This window comes from Dipodomys spectabilis, unplaced genomic scaffold (genome assembly GCF_019054845.1).
Source record: "Dipodomys spectabilis isolate Male_0828 unplaced genomic scaffold, ASM1905484v1 ptg000125l, whole genome shotgun sequence".
NCBI lineage: Eukaryota > Metazoa > Chordata > Mammalia > Rodentia > Heteromyidae > Dipodomys > Dipodomys spectabilis.
Window position 1 is genome coordinate 12,315,858 of NW_024870802.1, and position 17,868 is coordinate 12,333,725.

At 50.2% G+C, this 17,868-nt stretch overlaps 1 protein-coding gene and 1 long non-coding RNA gene across 2 annotated transcripts; both read right to left on the bottom strand.

The window, feature by feature from the left end:
• Positions 1-1,342: 1,342 nt before the first annotated feature.
• LOC122115805 lies at positions 1,343-16,181 on the bottom strand. Its single transcript, XR_006148843.1, has 4 exons — positions 16,172-16,181; positions 15,653-15,659; positions 12,880-12,884; positions 1,343-1,581 (listed from the first exon to the last, which is right to left on the bottom strand). It is a non-coding gene; the product is annotated as an uncharacterized LOC122115805 (long non-coding RNA).
• On the bottom strand, positions 1,999-4,946 carry Kazald1 (Kazal type serine peptidase inhibitor domain 1). The gene is made up of 5 exons (XM_042689362.1): positions 4,786-4,946; positions 3,904-4,438; positions 2,729-2,889; positions 2,501-2,648; positions 1,999-2,327 (listed from the first exon to the last, which is right to left on the bottom strand). Exons 2-5 carry the CDS (start codon positions 4,418-4,420, stop codon positions 2,230-2,232), a joined length of 924 nt encoding a protein of 307 aa, XP_042545296.1. The 5' UTR covers positions 4,421-4,438; positions 4,786-4,946; the 3' UTR covers positions 1,999-2,229.
• Positions 16,182-17,868: the final 1,687 nt, after the last annotated feature.

Below are 17,868 nucleotides of genomic sequence, written 5' to 3' on the forward strand. Positions count from 1 at the left end.
ATAATCCTCGGCATCTCAGCGCGTTTATTAAACCTTTCCCGTCCCCGCGCCCGCATTACTTTAATAATAAATCGCGTGTCACTTTCCAGCGACGTTATTAAACCCCCGTCTGCTGCAGCCGAGGCGGGGTGCGGGGAGGGTGGGCGGCGGGAGAACCTCCCATTCCAGGCTTCGGGACCTGAGCCGCCAGGGCCACGGAGCGGGGGAAGGAGGCTGCAAGGAGGCTGTCCCTGAATTACCTGCAATCGCGAGCTAGGAGTTTGGATTCCCCGGGTGGGCAGCTCTGGGGTTGGGTGGAAATTTGGCTAGGAGCCGCGAACCTGCAGGTGGGCAGGTTCCGATTGAAAGGACTTCAGTGGCTGCCTTGGGCAATGATCAAGCGAGGAGCGGGGGTCCCTAGCCCATGTGGGGACCCAGGTCCCCTCTTTATAGAGGAAGCTATTTTGCCAAACTCGCACTGTTCAACTGGGCCTCATTCTCGCCCCCCCCCCCCCACACACACACCCCTCCGTGGCCTTGGAATTCTCTCCAAGTACCCAGCCAGCTTCCATATGGTGTTCAGCTCCTGGGGCCTCTGAGCTCTAGTCAATGAGAACCATCCTCTGGCACTGGGTGAGGCAGTAGCAGATGGACAGATGGGTGGGAGGAGGGTGGGGAGGTGGTGGCCAATTCTTTAGGATGCGGTTGTGGGCCACGCCCCTCCCTAGAGGCTCAGCTCCCGGAGTTGGGCCTCAGAGAACTCTCAGGCAAGGAATCAAAAGCATTCCAACAGTGGCATGAGCTCCCAACTGCATATAGAGCCACTGATGTTTTCAGTCTCTCCTTCCATCATTCCATAACTTCCCCAGTGTCCCTGAACTAGGTTACAGAACCAGAATGTGAGGGAGATTTTAGGACCTAAAAAGAGGGACCGGACCTCCAAGTCAGAACAGGGTACAATTAGGGCAGTTGGAAGCAGGCTTACCTTGCTTTTGAGTTTGGTGAGGAAAATGGAAGGTTTGCATGGGAGGTGGGGAAGATGTCCCGTTTATGCATTCATATTCATAGGGAGTCCCACCCACATTCACCTGGCTCCCTGCTCTGCCTGGAAAGCAAGATGAATAGAGGAACAGGAAATCTATTTCTAATTGTGGGCTGACAGGGACACCCTTTCTCCAACCAGATAGCTCCAGGTTCTCTCCCTAGATGTAGGCAATAGTACAAGCCTCTCACCTGGCAGGAGTGTACTGAGAGGGCAGAACCCGAACCTTCTAGAAGTTAGAATTCAGTTAATATGGGAGGCCTCTCAAGGGAATCCCCACTCTCCCTGTGTACATCTACAAGAACTGTGTAGGTGTGTGGCTTGGTTTGTTTACAAGTCTTTATTGACACCCCATCTTGTGTACAGTGTAAGATATGGAATTGCCCCTGGGACTTGGAAAAGAGGGAAAACTGGAAAATGAGTTCTGAGGAAGGGTAACCTGAGGGAAGGCAAAGATGGAGGAGTAGGAAAATAATAGGAACCAGTGTTGATGGGGAAGGGAAGTTAGGAGAGACTGACTGAGCAGGACTGGAGGGAAGGCTGCTGAGGAGAAGAGGACCCTCTCTGCGGATACTGCAACCTGACTAACCTAGGGGCCAGCTGGTCTGTGTTAAGAATCCTCCTGGCCAGGGCATCTCCTTCATAGACCCTTTTGCATCTCTCCTGTTCTCATCTCTGCTTTCTCTCCCTACTGTCCTCCAACCTGCCTGCCTCTCTCTGTGTCTGTGTCTGGCTCTGTCTCTCTGTGTCTGTCTCTGTCTGTCTGTCTTTCTTTCCACTTGAACTCAGGACCTGGGTACTGTCCCTGAGCTTCTTTTGCTCAAGGCTAGTGCTCTATCACTTGAACCACAGCACCACTTCCAGCTTTTCCTGAGCAATTGTTGGAGCTAAGACTGTCATGGACTTTCCTCTCTGGGCTGGAACTGTGATCCTCAGATCTCAGCCTCCTGAGTAGCTATGATTACAGGTGTGAGCCACCAGCACCTGACTTTTTTTTAAATTAACTTACTTTATTGTTATTATAAAGGTGTAGGTCAGAGGGATTACAATTACAACCTGTCTCTTTCATACTGTCACCACCATGATCATCCTACAAGGAGCATAAACTAATCCATGAAGGGACCTTGTTCACCCTTTCTAGATCTATTCCAGGTCTTCTCAGGAGCAGGGACAGATATTAGGACCATCACCCACCCCACCACCCAGAGCTAGTAGAAATCATAATCATAGCTCTCTTCATTTTCGGCTTCCTCAGGAACCAGGTTCAATGATTTCAGCCGAGAGATTCCTGTGGAGTTCAGTTGGTCTGAAAACACAGGAGGCAAAGAAGAGACTGTGGATGGCCACATATCCCACTCTGGGGGGAGGCTGTGCTTGTGTGTAGGGGCCCACATTCCCATTCCCAGAAGGATTGTTTCTTACACACATTCAAAGGCTCTAATCCTACACATCCTCCCAACCCCCAGATGTCCCCTGTACCTGGTGTGAGTACTATCAGGGAAGCAGGGGCCTCAACCCAGCCCAGGGCATTATGGGCAATACAGCGGTAGGTGCCCTCATCACTGGAACGAACCGCTTGGATCTGCAGCCAACCAGTCACCTCAAACCGCTGAGGTCCACCTCTAAACTAGAACCACATGTCGAGTCAGCAAGGTCATTTTGGGGAGCCCTACACTATCAGGGAGAGCCTGTGTTTCCTGTCCCTACCTGCACAGAGATGTGGGGATCATCCCCTGGCAGCTGGACGTCCCAGCCATCCTTCTTCCACTCGATGGAGGCCATTGGATAGGCGAACACCTCGCAGCCAAAGATCACATCCTGCCCGGTCACATTCCAAATGTCCCGGGGCTGCGACACTATCTTGGGCTCTGGGGGATGGAGGTGAGAATGGGGTGGTACATCCAGTCCAACAAGGACACCCAACGGGAATTGTTGTGGGTATACTTGTGGCAGAAGACAAAATATGCAGAGGTCAGTACATGTCTGTAAATAAAACAGGACGTGTACACAAAGATACATATAAGTGTTGATGCAGGAATACACAAAGGCAGAAATGCTGCTATAGAGATGCAAAGCAATGTGTAAAAACAGAGCGTTTGTGCAAACTGTACAAACACAGAGACCCACACCTTAAACTTGGCAGTGTCACTCTGTCCCCGACTGCTCCGGTGTCCTCATTCCACCCTCCAGTCCCTTTCCTGCTGGGCGGGTAACCAACACCTCCCTCCCCACTTTCCCCTTTTCTAAGCCCGCGACAGTTCCCAAAGGCCGGGAGAGCTGCCCTTCCCCCACTCCAGTCCCCGGGGGAGGAAGGGAGAGATGCGAAGCCTGAGCTGGGGAACGTGAAACCAGACATTAAATGGCAAGCCGGGAGGCCTGGGGGAAATCGCTGGGAACTCCTGCTGGAGCATATGTTTTCACCACAGACCCAGCCAAGCCACATCCAGGGTAGAAACTCAGGAAATGAAAGAAAGCAGCCAAAGAAAACTTCAGACTTGAATTACCCTCAAACCCCCGGGATCAGGAGAGAAGAGAATAGCGCTCCCCCCCTTCATTAAGTCCCTACAGGTAGGGGAAAGGAGAAGCATACAGAATGGGCTCACAGATGCATCGCCCGGGAACCAGCATCTGCCCAGGCTCCCGTGATCTAGGCAAAGTCTGAGGGCTCTTTCCGTCTGAGCCAGTTATTGGCTGTGTGCCTTTCAGAGATGGGTGGGTGTCTGCTAGTCCGGGACCTGCATCTTTAGCTGGAGCCTTTGAGGATCAGGAGTGAGAGCATCAATGCTGCCTGAGGATGGAGAGCTGTGCCTCCAGAACGCCAAAACTTGGGGTTCGGGGGGGGGGGGGACGGCGAGGGCATAAAGGCCCCGGGTGCTGCGTACCCGATTCGCAGGGGCCTGGGTGTGCCACCGTGAGGTTGGCGTCGGGCCTCGCGCGGGCCGCCTCCTGCAGGCGGCAGATCTGAGCGTAGGTCCGGCCGTCGGAACCGCAGAGCGGACTCTGCGAGCGACAGGCGCACCACGGCTCGGGCACCTCTCCACGGTGCAGGTCGTCGCCTGCATCCATCCGGCACTCGAGCTGCTCGCCGCAGCGCCCGTAGAAACGCGTGCTGGGGTCCAAGTCGCAGAGCTGGCCCTCCAGGTTGGCGCATTCCCAACAGCAGTCGCACGCGTCGCGCACCTGACCCGCCAGGCAACCCCGGGGTGCCGCGCACAATTCTGGCCGGCAGGGACCGCAGTCCTCGCCCTCGGTTAGCAGCCTCAACCAGCCCCGCCGCAGGTAACCGGGGCCTGCCGACGGCCTGGCGCTGGTTGGGGGCAGTAGCAGTAGCAGTAGCAGGGGCAGCGCCCAAGCAGCTGTAGCATGGTTAGCTGGGAGCCCTGGGTGCACTCGGGACATCGGCGCGTTGGTGGCACCCTGCCAGGGAAAAAAGCCAGACCAAGAGGTCAGAAAGCCGAAGCCGACGCTGACAACGAGAGCTTGAGCCCTGGCACAGTGCCAACCCCTGCTACCTGAGAATCAAGTTGTCCCCTCCCCTCTGCAGAGGCCCTGCGATCCCCTAGGGGTTCCAGCTGTGTCGGTGGACAAGTGACTGAGCTGTTGTTACTGGAGGATAAACACAACGTCAGAAACCACCCAACGCCGATGCTCCATCGCCCCAGAGATGAATGGACATCAATGGCTTTAGGAGAAACTGTTGAAAGGGATAGGAGAGCACCGGGCAGAGATGCTGCTTGTTTACGGCTTGGGGTCCTGGGACTCACCTGGTGTCCCGCACTAGGCCCCACGACGCAGCTGTGTTGCAACTCCAAAGCAAGCAGAGGCTCACGCACAGTCAGCTGGACCCGCTGGCCACCACTGCTCCTGCGGGAGGATCTCCGCCTAGGATTCGGAGTAGCTCCTCCGCCCTCTCTCCGCCCCTCGACGTCGCCTGCCCGCCTTCCCTCGGTTCAGAGGCGGCCCATTTTCTGCAGCCCCCCCCCCCCCCGGGGACCATCTCGGGCCAGTTCCATCTAGCCTGCCCCGCAGTCACAGTGAGAATGCAGGAGGAGAGTCACCGGACACCGACGCTGGGAAAGAGGGGTGCGGGGACTGGAGACCCGGATTGGGGGTGGAGAGATGTCTGGGAAGCCCAAAGGGTTGTCTGTGCCCTTCCCAGCTCCGGAGGAAGGCTATAGCTTCTGCGTTACACTGTGGTGTCATTTTACACGTGCGTCCCGGAGCTTCGGGAGGGTCGGGTCCACGAACACCGGCTCCCCGCACCCCAGGGCTGGCTTCCCAGGGCCGGTGGCAGCCTGGCCCACGTAGTTTCTCCACCCAGGCGCGGACCAGTCTCGGCATTTACATCCATCTGCTTATCCACATCTAGCCTCCTCCCTCCCCACAGCCTGCAGGTGCTTCAACTCGCGGAGGAGCCCAGTGTTTAGAGGTCGGAACCGAACCAGCCACCGCAGGGAGGGGTGGGCGGGGCGCTTCCCCGACGAGCGTCGCTCCGGGTCCTGATTAGAGGCCACGGTGTCCGGGCTGGTAGAACCAGAGGCATTCGGTCTCAAAGCGGCCACCAGCGCCACCGTGGCACTTTGGGCTGGGGGCGGGAGAGGAGCAACCCTGGAAGCCCGCCAGCCCAACTCGTCCCGGCCAGGCCCCGCCCCATCCTGTCCCAAGCCGTTTATAGAAGCGGCTCCGCAATCACATCTGTAGGAGTGGAACCGCGGTTTGCAGTGGCGGTATTTAGTCTAGCTCCGCCCGGGACGGGGACTGGGGGCGGGGGGGGGGGGGAGGGTGCGGGGGGCGCGGAGACGCAGATTGCGCATGCGCGTCTGGTACCGGGCGCAGGCTCTGAGAGTCTGCCCGGGATGCTGCCCTCTAAAAACTCATCTGAGGCCTGCCAAGCCCGGGTCCTCCTAACACAGAAGCCACTCGGCCTGAGGGGTCCTGACGAAGTGGGCGGGCAGGACGTGGCTATCCTGCTTTCAGACTGGGACCGAAGGAACTTCGCGCGAGGATTCGCAACTGTCGCGAGAATCCGGAGAACCGTAGGCCTTCGGAACAGGAAAAGCCCGCGGGGTTTTAAACCGGAAAGGAACGGGCGGAGCCAGCTGTCACCGAATGTGGAAGTCGATCTCCAGTCCTTGCCCCGGCCGTGACGGGAATGTAGATGCGGGGGGCGGGGGGGGGGGGGGAGGGTGAAGTCCCCAGAACTGCAGGAAACCCTTTAGAAAAAGGCAGGAAACGGGGTCTGGCAGAGCCCACCGATGCAACCAGCCGCAGGGAGGTCCCGGGCTCCGAAGAAACATCTTTGGAAGTGAGATCGTCGTCCAGGATACGGAGTCGTAGCAGCCCCAGGTCTCTTCGTGGATTGCTACGCGCTTTCTGAGACTCTGAGCCGGTATAAAATAACCTGCCACCTAGATCTAGAACGCTTACGTTCAGTCTTTGCTAGGCTAAAACCATGTCCTAACGCACCACTGTGCTTGGTGAATGTACTGGCCGCGCAGCAGATTCCTGACAAATATTTGTGTTTTTAAATGTGCTCAAGTTTAACCTGGCCTTTCGCGGTCGTTGATGTTGGAGATTAGACTAGATCGACAGGGAACGAGCGCCCTCTGGTGGATTTGCACGTCACCAAAGCTGTTGACTGTACAAGGGATCCACTTTTTTTTTTTCAATTTTAATTTTGTCAAGGTGATGTATAGAGAGGTTACAGTTACATAAGTAAGGTAGTGAGTACATTTCTTGTCGAACTTGTTATCCCCAAAGGATCCATTTTAAGAGTAATGTAATAGTATTTTACAAGGGAGTTACTTACATATGGTAATTTAAAAGTTACATATGTTCCTAGGTTTTTATCATCTGGTACTTTATCAATTAATACTCCAAACACATTCAATAACAATTATGTGCATCGACAATATTAAATAGCAAAATATTTTGCATATTCACTTTAAAAATGTTGACTCACTTTGGGTACAAGTTGAAAATGACTTTCTGGTTTAGTTGATGTAAGTAATGCAAGAAGAGGATTTAGGTCTTAACACCTACATGAAGGAGGCTAAATTCAGATGAACAAGATGAAGTTAAAGTTTGTTGAAGCATAAATGGTCCTGCCTCTGATTCCCCCTTTGCTGCAGATGCTTGTATTAAAGATGAGTCCAATCCCCAAACCCACAAAAAATATATAATGAATATCATCCATTCTGTGGAGAGTTGGAAAAGAAGCTGCCATTCAAGTCTCCCTTGAGCTGACCAGTTCACTAAAAATAAATAACTACCTGGTAAATATATGCTCAGAACTTCAAGCAGGAAACAGTAGATGCTTTCCTCAAAGACTCAAAGAAGTGAATACGGAGGACTGATTAGTCATCCATGAATTACTTGGCTTTTAGGCAACCAAACCACAGGAAGAATCTTGGGATCTGGCAGAACATCAGATTATAATTAGTAGAATGCTGACTATGTTTAGAAGTTTGTAAGTCTCGCCGGGCGCTGGTGGCTCACACCTGTAATCCTAGCTACTCAGGAGGCTGAGATCTGAGGATCATGGTTCAAAGCCAGCCCGGGCAGGAGAGACCGTGAGACTCCTATCTCCAATAAACCACCAGAAAACCGGAAGTGGCGCTGTAGCTCAAGTGGTAGAGCGCTCACCTTGAGCTGAAGAGCCCAGGTCCAGAGTTCAAGCCCCATGGCCGACAAAAAAAAAAAAAAAAAAAAGAAGTTTGTAAGTCTCATGCTCATAAGAATATGCTCAGCCTCACAGAACCCCAGATTCCTTCATGCCTTTTCTGTCTTCTTCCCAAGGGTAAGACACAAGAAGAAAGGTAAGACTAGGAATGTGACTTAGAGGTAGAGTGCTTGCCTAGCATCCACAAAGCCCCTGGGTTCAATTCCTCAACACCACATAAACAGAAAATGCCAGAAGTGGTGCTGTGGCTCAAGTGGTAGACTGCTAGCCTTGAGCAAAAAGAACCCAAGGATAATGCTCAGGCCCTGAGTTCAAACCCCAGGACTGGCAAAAAAAAAAAAAAAAAAGGAGGAGGAGGAGGAAGAAGAAGAAGGGAGGAGGAAAGAGGAGGAAGAAGAAGGAGGAAGGAGGAGGAAGAAGAAGGGAAGAGCAGGAAGGAGAAGGAAGAAGAAAAAGGAGGAGGAGGAAGAGGAGGAGGAGGAGGAGGAGAAGAAGAAGGAGAAGAAGAAGAAGAAGAAGAAGAAGAAGAAGAAGAAGAAGAAGAAGAAGAAGAAGAAGAAGAAGAGGAGGAGGAGGAGGAGGAGGAGGAGGAGGAGGAGGAAGAGGAGGAGGAGGAGGAGGAAGGTAGCAAGCAGAACTATGGCCAGCAAACCTACTCACTCTATCCCTGACTAGGGGAATGCAAAAGGAAGACATATTGAATCAAACTGAATTGATGGCCTCAGAAATATAGTAGGAAAATGGAGCTTTTAATTAGGAAGTGATAGCCAAACACTGGTGGCCCTTGCCTATAATTCTAGCTACTTAAGAGATTGAGATCTGAGCATTATGGTTTAGAATCAGCCAGGGCAGTAAAGTCTGCGAGACTTATCTTCATTTAACCAGGGAAAAGCCAGAAGTGGAATTGTGGCTCAAAGAAGGTAGAAGAGAGAGTGAGAGAAAGACAGAGACAGAGAGAGTGCGTGCTGAGATCTCCTGTGTCCTGGGACTTGAATTGCTGTCTTTACAAAATTCAAAAAGTATATGGATGTATTTTTGCAAGAAACAAGACTGTTTGTGACCCAGATCTTGCATTTCTGGAGCTGCAAGTGCTGTCACTGGCCCAGACACCAGGGACTATATAAATGGGGCAGCATCTGCAGTGGGTGGAGCTAAAGAGGCCCCACAGTCTAGGAAGGGCCTAGGAGAAGTGGTTGTTTCCACTTAAACTGGGCTTCCAGGCTCAGCTGTGTCAGCAGCCACCATCCATCTGAAACTACTTCTGAGAAATAAGATGAACCTTAGATACATTGTACTTGGCACAGTGTTTTTTAGTTTTTACTAAATTTCCAATATTGAAACATTGAGAAGTTTTGTGTAAAAAAAACAAATCTAGAATGCAGTGGTCAGAACTGTTAGGCAAATACATTTAAAGAGGTCTTGAGGAGGTACTGAACTGAGTTAGGGAAGTAAGGAAAAATCAGAGGTAATATCTAAACTGCTGATGCTGTCAGATTGCTTTAACAAACAACACACAAAAATGAATCAGTTCCTATAGAAGCCAGACCTAAAAAACGTGCATATTCATAGACAGGTAAAGACACACACATACATATATGGTATAGGTATATAGATATACACGTACATAGAACAGGAGTCTATGGGGCTATGTAGGAGGATAAGAGAAGGAAAAAGAAAGATGGAAGGTGAATTATTTTATTTTTACTCTTTATTGGTCCTGGGGCTTGAACTCTGGGCCTGGATGCAGACCCTAAGCTTCTTTTGCTCAAGGCCAGCACTCTACCACTTGAACTATAGTACCACCTCAGGCTTTTTTTGAGTAGTTATTGAAGATAAGAGTCTCACAGACTTTCCTATCCAGGCTGGCTTCAAGCCATGATCTGCTCAGATCTCAGCCTCCTGAATAGCTAGGATTACAGGTGTGAGCTGGAGGTAAGTAATTTTAAAATATGGTACAAAATAAAATATGCTACAAGTAAAATATAAAGACAACATGAAGACTCTCCATTTAAACTGTTGATCAACAGAGTTGTGGGAAGTGGGAAAATAAAAAGCAATAGAGGAAGCCGGGAGCTGGTGGCTCACGCCTGTAATCCTAGCTACTCAGGAGGCTGAGATCTGAAGATCTCGGTTCAAAGCCAGCCCGGGCAGGAAAAGTCTGTGAGACTCTTATCTCCAATAAACCACTCAGAAAACTGGAAGTGGTGCTGTGGCTCAAGTGGTAGAGCACTGGCCTTGAGCTGCAGGGCTGAAGGACAGTGCCCAGTCCAGAGTCCAAGCCCCACAAACAACCAAAAAAAAAAAAAAGCAATAGAGGGTTATCCTAAACAAAATATAATACATGTATGTCTGAAATATCATAGTGTAACTCCTTGGTGCAATTAATGTACACTTTAAAAAAGAATGATGGGCTGGGAAGGTGGCTCAGTGGTAGAGCGCTTGCCTTGCATGCCTGAGGCCCTGTGTTCAATTCCTCAGCACCACACAAGCAAAAAGAAAAAAGTCGAAAGTGGTGCTGTGGCTCAAGTGGTAGAGAGCTGAAGAGCTGAGGGACAGCACCCAGCCCTAGAGTTCAGGCCTCACGACCTGACCCAAAAAAAAAAAAAAGAAAGAAAGAGGAGGTTCTCTTGGTGGTACCAGCAAGAGGATAGACAGCTAATGAATGAGAACAACTGTGACCTGTGGAGTTTATTTGCATGTATGAAAACAGAAATATGAGCCAGACGCCAGTGGTTCACATCTGTAATCCTAGCTACCCAGGAGGCTGAGATCTGAGGATTGAGGTTTGAAGCCATCCCAGGCATTATCTCCAATAAACTACTCAGAAAAAGCTGGAACTGGAGCTGTGTGGCTCAACTGGTAGCCTTCAGCAAAAGAAGCTCAGGGACAGTGCCCAGGTTCTGAGTTCAAATCACATCAGGTCTGGCATGCACACCAATAAATAAATAAGGAGGAGGGGGATGAAAAAAGTGATAGATGGGTGAGATTTATTGAGATACATTATTTACATGTGTGGAAATGTCACAAATGACACCTCCCTTGTACAACTAATACCTGCTAATAAAATATAATAAATCAGTTCCATCCAACAGCAACTTAAGGTGAGTACTGGTCCTCTCCAGCGCACCAACAGTCCCTACTGAACCTGCTTCCCTCATTGAAGATTCCCCCTTAAGGGAGTCAGGAGGGGGAACACTAGAAAATGAGGGAGGGGTTTCACTGTTCAAAAAGAAATATACTTATTACCTAACTTATGTAACTATAACCCTCTGTACATCACCTTTACAATAATTTTTTTAAGTCTCCCAATTAGAGTTTAGCCTTAGTTTATGTTCCTCAAACCAGATGGTTCCTTCAGCTCTCACATGTCATAGTAAGAATAGCTGTCATTTAACAAATGGTTACTTTGTGCCAGGCACTGTGGCAAGCAAGTCTCATACATTAGTTTGTTTCAGATTTACTTTTTTTTTCTTTTTTTGGTCAGTTGTGGGGCTTGAACTCAGGGCCGGGGTGTTGTTCCTGAGCTCTTTTGCTCAAGGCTAGCACTCTACCACTCTGAGCCACAGTTCCACCTCTGGGTTTGTGGTAGATAATTGGAGACAAGAGTCTCAGGGACTTTCCTACCCGGACTGGCTTTCAACCATAATCCTTAGGTAGCAGCCTCCTGAGTATCTAGGATTACAGGTGTGAACCACCAGCACCCAGCTTACTTTATTTTTTTTATATGAGAAAACTGAGGTTCAGATCCTTAGGTAAGTTTGCCCAGAGTCATACTGGTCAGTAAGCTACAGAGACTTGAACCTGGCACTGCCCAGGCTCATATTGTTCTGACACTAGTATACTATCTTTTGTCTTTGTGCCTGTGCCAGTACCAGGACTTGAACTCTGAGGCCTCATGCTTGCTTGGCTTACTTTCTCATGGCTGGTGCTCTTCCATTTGAGCCATACCTTCAGCCTGGGTTTTTGTTGACTTGTTTGGAGATAAAGTCTCATGGATTTTTCTGCCTGGGGTTGACTTCAAATCTCAATCCTCTAGATCTCAGCCTTCTGAGCAGGTAGGATTTCAGGCATGAACCACTGGTGACCAGCTTCTAGTACTGTATCTTTATTAATCTGATTTGCAGCCACAGCTGGAACCAAACCTCAATAAATATTTGAACGATTTAAAGACTTCATGTTCAAGCATTGAGGCACAGGGGAGTGTGTGCCCAAATGGCAGAAAGTTAGGATGTGAGGAGGTCACAGCATCTGGTCTCCCGAGGCTAAAAAACTTAAGGGTTGACAAGAGAAGACAGGAGGGGCTGGGGAGGTAGCTCAGTGGTAGAGCACTTAGTCTAGGCCCTGGGTTCCATGCCCAAACAAAAATGCGGGGGGGCGGGAGATGAACTGGGATAGGTAGGTCAGTTCCCTGGAAGCCAGGAGGTTTGCCTGGCCTTGGAGGGAACCTCCAGTAGCTTTTGGTGCTGACACAGGTAGATGGGAAGTGGCTTTCCAAGTTGAGGTGAGGTCAAGAGGAGTCTGGGGACTACAGGGACCAGCCTTCCTCATTCTTACTCCCCTGGCCTCCTTTGCTGGGTGCTGTGGTACCATTGCAGGAGAGGGCCCAGCCATCCCATAGACAGACTTCTCTGGGTACTGAACACAGCGTAAGGCCCCCGGGACCAGGCCCCTGCGCTGGTGGGAAGGGGAAATGTAAAAGAGTTTGTCCAGAGGGCTGCGGTGCCGGCGCCCATCACTGTAGGTAGTTCCAAGGCCAACATAGAGAGCCTTGGCCGGAATCCCGCATCCAAGGCCGGGTGTGGCCCGGGTGGGGGCCGAGAGCTCCGCAGCACGTGGGTGGGAAGCCGGCACCACCTGCCCGGCCGGCCGCGAGCCCCCTTCCTACCTGCACCGGGGCACCCCGCTGGCCCGGGGGAGGAAAGGCGGGAGTCCGAGACGGGTCGGATTCCCAGCCAGCTCCCTCCTCACAGGAGGCGGCCCATTATCCGGCGTCGTTAAAGAGCAATTAGATGGAAATTAAGCCGAGAACAAGTATTGATTATCTCATTAAGGCCGGGGGAGCCCGCTCTGTCGGAGAGAGTTTACCACCGCTCACCCCATTATCGGCAAGGTGAAAGCCTGCGGTCTTCAAATCCAGTGATGCATCGATCTTGCCCCCACCTCCATCCCTAAACACACCCCCTCCCTCCCCTGAACGAAGTGGCAGGGGTGTGATCTGGTGGAGAACAGGTCAGCCCTCCACTCTGAGAACTTTCTCTTCTGTTCTCTTCCATTCTTGTTTCTAATTCCAGATCAGTATTTCCCCCTGATGCTACTGGGGTGTTCGTTGGGAGACCAGAGACAGTTCACGTGCCCCAGACTGATGTCCAAGAAAGAGAAATTTAGCGCTGAGGTTTGTTATTATTATTTTAAGGAGACGGGGTTCACTTTTGTTGTACAGGCTGGACCCTTAACTCCTGAGCTCCACTGATTCTTTTGTTTTCAGTTGTGCTTAATTTTCTTGTGGTGCTGAGGACTGAACCCAAGGCTTTGTGTGTGTGCCAGACAACACATCCACAGCCTTCATGTGATCCTTCTGTCTGAGCTGGGATTAAAGACCAGAGTTAATACTTAATGGGAAGAATATTCTTTTAACAGAATCTAGGGTATCTCTAAGCCTCCAAAGGAGAGAAGGAATTAAGATTTAGTTCTAAGCCAGGTGCTGGTGGCTCACATCTGTAGTCCTAGCTACTCAGGAGGCTGAAATCTGAAGATCGCTGTTCAAAACCAGCCTGGGCAGGAAAGTCTGTGAGACTCTTTTCTCCAATAAACTACTTTGAAAAAGCTGCAAGTAGTGCTGTGGCTCCAGTGGTAGAGCACTAGTCCCGACCCTGAGTTCAAATCCCAGGACTAGCAAAAACAAACAAAAAACCACCCAGCGTATTAGACAGGAAAGTTATCTTCATCCTAGCTTTGCTTCTGTGTGACCCCAGGCAAGTCATTTTGCTTTGTGTGTGTGTGTGTGCGCGTGTGCGGTGCGTGTGTACACGTGCTAGGGCTTAAATTCAGGACCTGAACACTGTCCCTCAGGTTGTTGCTCTACTGCCTGAACCACAGCTACACCTCTGGCAAATTGGAGATAAAGGATTTGCCCACTTTCCTGCTCCGGCAGGCTGTGATCCTCAGACCTCAGACTCCTGATTAGACAGGATTACAGGTGTGAATTACTAGCCAGTAGCTCTGAGTCCTTGGAAGACTAAAATTCAAACAGCCTTTAGGCTCCTGAGCCCTCAGACCCCATCCTATGTGCAATGCCTGGCTTCCTGCTGGTAGGCATTGGGGATGCAGCTGTATGAGTCTTTGCCAAAGCATTCTACCATGGAGAGGAAAGGCCAAGTCAGAGGCTAGTCAGCCCAAGAGTTTATGTCCTGGAGGAGAAAAAGGCGTTACACTGAGAAGGAAGCCAGGCACTGGTGACTCATGCCTGTAATTCTAGCTACTCAGTAGGCTGAATTCTGAGGACTGTGGTTCAAAGCCAGCTGGGCAGTAAGTCCAGCACTGTAGAGCTATGGTAGAGCACTCGCCTTTGGCGATTAAGCTCAGGGACAGTGCCTAGGCCATGAGTTCAAGTCCCACAACCGACAAAAAAAAAAAAAAAAAACCGGAGAAGGAAATGTTAGGGTTACAATCTGAGTTAGAAGAAAGCATGTAGGTGCTATGAGTCTGGAGTAGGAGACTTCACAGAAAGCAGATGTTCGAGGGCGGGAAGGTGGCTCAGTGGTAGAGCGCTTGCCTTGCATGCCTGAGGCCCTGGGTTCAATTCCTCAGCACCACATAAGTAAAAAGAAAAAAGCCAGAAGTGGCGCTGTGGCTCAAGTGGTAGAGCGCTAGCCTTAAGCTGAAGAGCTGAGGGACAGCGCCCAGGCCCAGAGTTCAGGCCCCACGACCAGACCCCCCCCCCCCCAAAAAAAAGCAGATGTTCAAATAGACACACAAGGGAGCAAGCCTGTTGAACACTGATCCATTTAACACACAAGTGCACTATAACCCATGGGGAGCAAAACTGTGGCCCTTTTTCCCTGGGGTCTTTAGTCTAGTTGGGGAGCTGGACATTAATGATATAATTCCTCAGGGGTTGAAGGCATTGGCTGAGATGGTAGAGCATCAGCCAATGAGCAAGTGTTAGATACTGAATAAGAGACCCAATCTTGGACCCCCCCCAATTATATATATGTGTGTGTATGTATGTAAAATTGCACAAATAAGCAAAAATGGTACATATACTGAAAAGCAGGCCAGGTTGGCTGGCATGGTGGTATGTGCCTCTAATCCTAGCACTCAAGAGGTAAGAGGATCTTGAGTTTAAGACAAGACTGGACTACAGAGTCATACCCTGACTAAAAAACAAACCCAAATAAAAATCAGCCAGGACACAATGAGCAAAGAGGAATTTACTTGGTGGTGGCCATGAGTGTCAAAAGTGATGGTCAGTTCATTTCAGATTGGAAGTCCTTAAATCCAAGTCGGTAGAAAAGCAGGAATCTGGTTGAGAGCATGTACCTTCTTCCCCAGCACGAGGTCATTCTTGCTCTGGAGCACACCCAAGTCCTAGATATAACCTGGAACACTGCCACCCAAAATCCCATTGCTGGACTCACCTGAGAGTCTCAGAGGTACCAACTGAGGGGAGGGGAAAGAGACATAGTAGCTGCAGGTGGTAGGCCTGCCTGTGTTGGCCTGAGCTTTGAATCTGGGCTCATCTCCCTGCCCTGGAGCCTGGCAACTATTAATCTTGGTTGACGGTTTCTCACATACTAATTGGGAGGTGGAGGGATGGGCCCAGTCCGCCCTAAAGGTAAAAGCAGCTAATGGGCCTCTCCATCACCGCCAGGAGCTGGGCCCTGGTGGAGCACAAGGGCGCTACAGCAGGTGAGACTGCTGGCAGCCTCCCTTAATGAAGCTGCCCGGACTGGGGCTCTGGGAGACCAGGATGGTTCCAGGGGAGAGGAGGGTTTGCTCACCTCCCTCGCCTACAGCCTAGCACAGAGATACAGCTAGGAGCCTTTTACCTGGGGAGGCCTTTTGCGAGTACAGTGCTGGGACTGGGGTGGGGAATGCTGGCTCAGAACTGCATAGATAGGAATTCTTCAGAGGCAGACAGGAGTTAGGTGGGATTTGAAAAAGATGGATCTAAGGATTGAGTACCCATGCAATAAATGACCCCTGAGCACAACATGAGTACTCCTTAATGTCCACAGAACCTGCTGTTCCTTAGCTCCCTGATTCATACAATTCAAAGTGTGGAGGTGCCAGGTCTGGGACAAAGTTTTAATCCCCAGGAAGAAGATGCCTGGATGTGGGTAAGCATATGAGAATAGTCACCTACAAGGCCTAAGCCCTAAGCGTCCCAAAAGAGATGTTAGGAGCAAATGTGAATTCCTGGACCTTTGGATCCCAGTGATCCCTGAGGGGTCCGGTCTTTTCATAACTGCACCCTTTCCTTCTCTGGGACTCAGTATCTCCCTACAGCATCTTTCTAAGCTCTGTAGTCCTCTAATTCCTGAGCCTGGCCTCCTTTAGAATTTGCTAGACCTGTAGCTAACTCCATTCCCTGAACAATCACAATCCCCTCCCCCATCCGAACCCAAAGCCGGGGCTGGGCCCACCTAGCCACTGGCATTCAGCCCTCTCTGGGGATCCCTGTGTCCTGCAGTCCTGGCTCCCCACTATCCTGCTTGCTGTCAGCTTCTCTTCACTCACCTCCAGCTGCATCAGAAAGATATTGTATTCTCACCTAATCCTGTTCAATTACAGCATAATAAAACACATAATAAAAACCTAATTCATTTTTCTCCCCCCCCTCCACCATCTCCAGGCATCTTCTTGCTCGGGATTAAAAATTTGTCTTCATGTTTGTGGCACAGCAATCTTGGCACCTCTGCATCTTTAATGTATGAGCCAGGGAGCTAGGGACCCATCGGCTCTGTGGCCTTTGCACCAGAATGGCGCCTAATACTCACCTAAGGATGGTGGCAGGAAGGATGACTATGGACCTTCATGAGACCCCCATGCATCCACCTGTTCCCTTCTTCAGGATGGAGGCTCCCAAAGGCCCACAGATTTCCAGTGACAGAGATAGCAGGTCTGTCTGGTCCAACAGACCTTGTGTGGCCTCCAGGGGGCAGAACATGAAGGAATGGAATTTGCCAAGGAGACTCAACCTAACCAAGAGCACAGAAGGGTCCCGTAGCCTTTTTTCTCTCCTTTGTTTCTGATCACCTCATCTGGCTTGATCAGTGAAGATCTGACATCCAGACTTCCGTCACCATCCTCAATCACTATTCCCAGTCCCCATAAGCTCCATAATACCTTTTGATCACATTGTGAACAACTCTGGATTGTTGAAATTAGATTAAAACTTCCCAGAAGTAGTTAAGAGTACATTAAGTGGCCAGGAATGTACCTCAGTGGTAGAGCACTTGATTAGCATACAGTTCCCACTACATGCTCTTGGGTTTATCCCCAATGCCACATAAAAGAGATTCCAATACCAGTGGCTCACACCTGTAAGTGTAGCTACTCAGGAGGCTGAGATCTGAGAATTCCAGTTCAAAGCCAGCCTAGGCAGGAAATTCCATTAGGCTCTGATCTCTAACCACAAAAAGCTGGAACTGGAGCTGTAGCTAAGTGATAGAGCACTAACCTGGATTAAAAGGCTAAGAAAACATGCCCAGGCCCTGAGTTCAAGCCCAAGGACTGGTCAAAGAAGAAAAAAAGAAGACAAAAGCTAAGTTCATCCTCCTCTTGTCTGTCATATCCAGGCACAAGCATTACATTATCTAAGCCACATTACTCCCTCAGATTCTGATAAGCCTCCCTGGGAAGGCCAGGCTCCCTATAATCCACACTGAAAATCACCAGAGCTGTGAGTCTTGATTCTCTCATATATGTGTTACTTTCTGAGGTTTGATGAGATGTAAAACAGACTGAGAAGTACTAAATTTGTGAGCTTATCTAATATCAACATATAAGTGTGGCTTACTTTTGTATTCAGATTCCTTATTCAGCAAGTTTTGAGTACCTACTACAGATCAAGCACTGTGATAGGTGCTGGGGGTGGGGGGGGAGAGAGCGTTTAAGAGTGAAGATATAAGCTGGGTATGGTGGCTACTCCTAGCTACTCAGG

Excerpts from the sequence above, each read along its gene's own strand:
- Kazald1 (XM_042689362.1), bottom strand. The coding sequence starts at position 4,420 with ATGTCCCGAGTGCACCCAGGGCTCCCAGCTAACCATGCTACAGCTGCT. Across the intron at positions 2,890-3,903 it reads CCCAGGCCCCTGCGAATCGG|AGCCCAAGATAGTGTCGCAG; the intron begins GTACGCAGCACC and ends TCCATCCCCCAG. Across the intron at positions 2,649-2,728 it reads ATCCCCACATCTCTGTGCAG|TTTAGAGGTGGACCTCAGCG; the intron begins GTAGGGACAGGA and ends ATGTGGTTCTAG.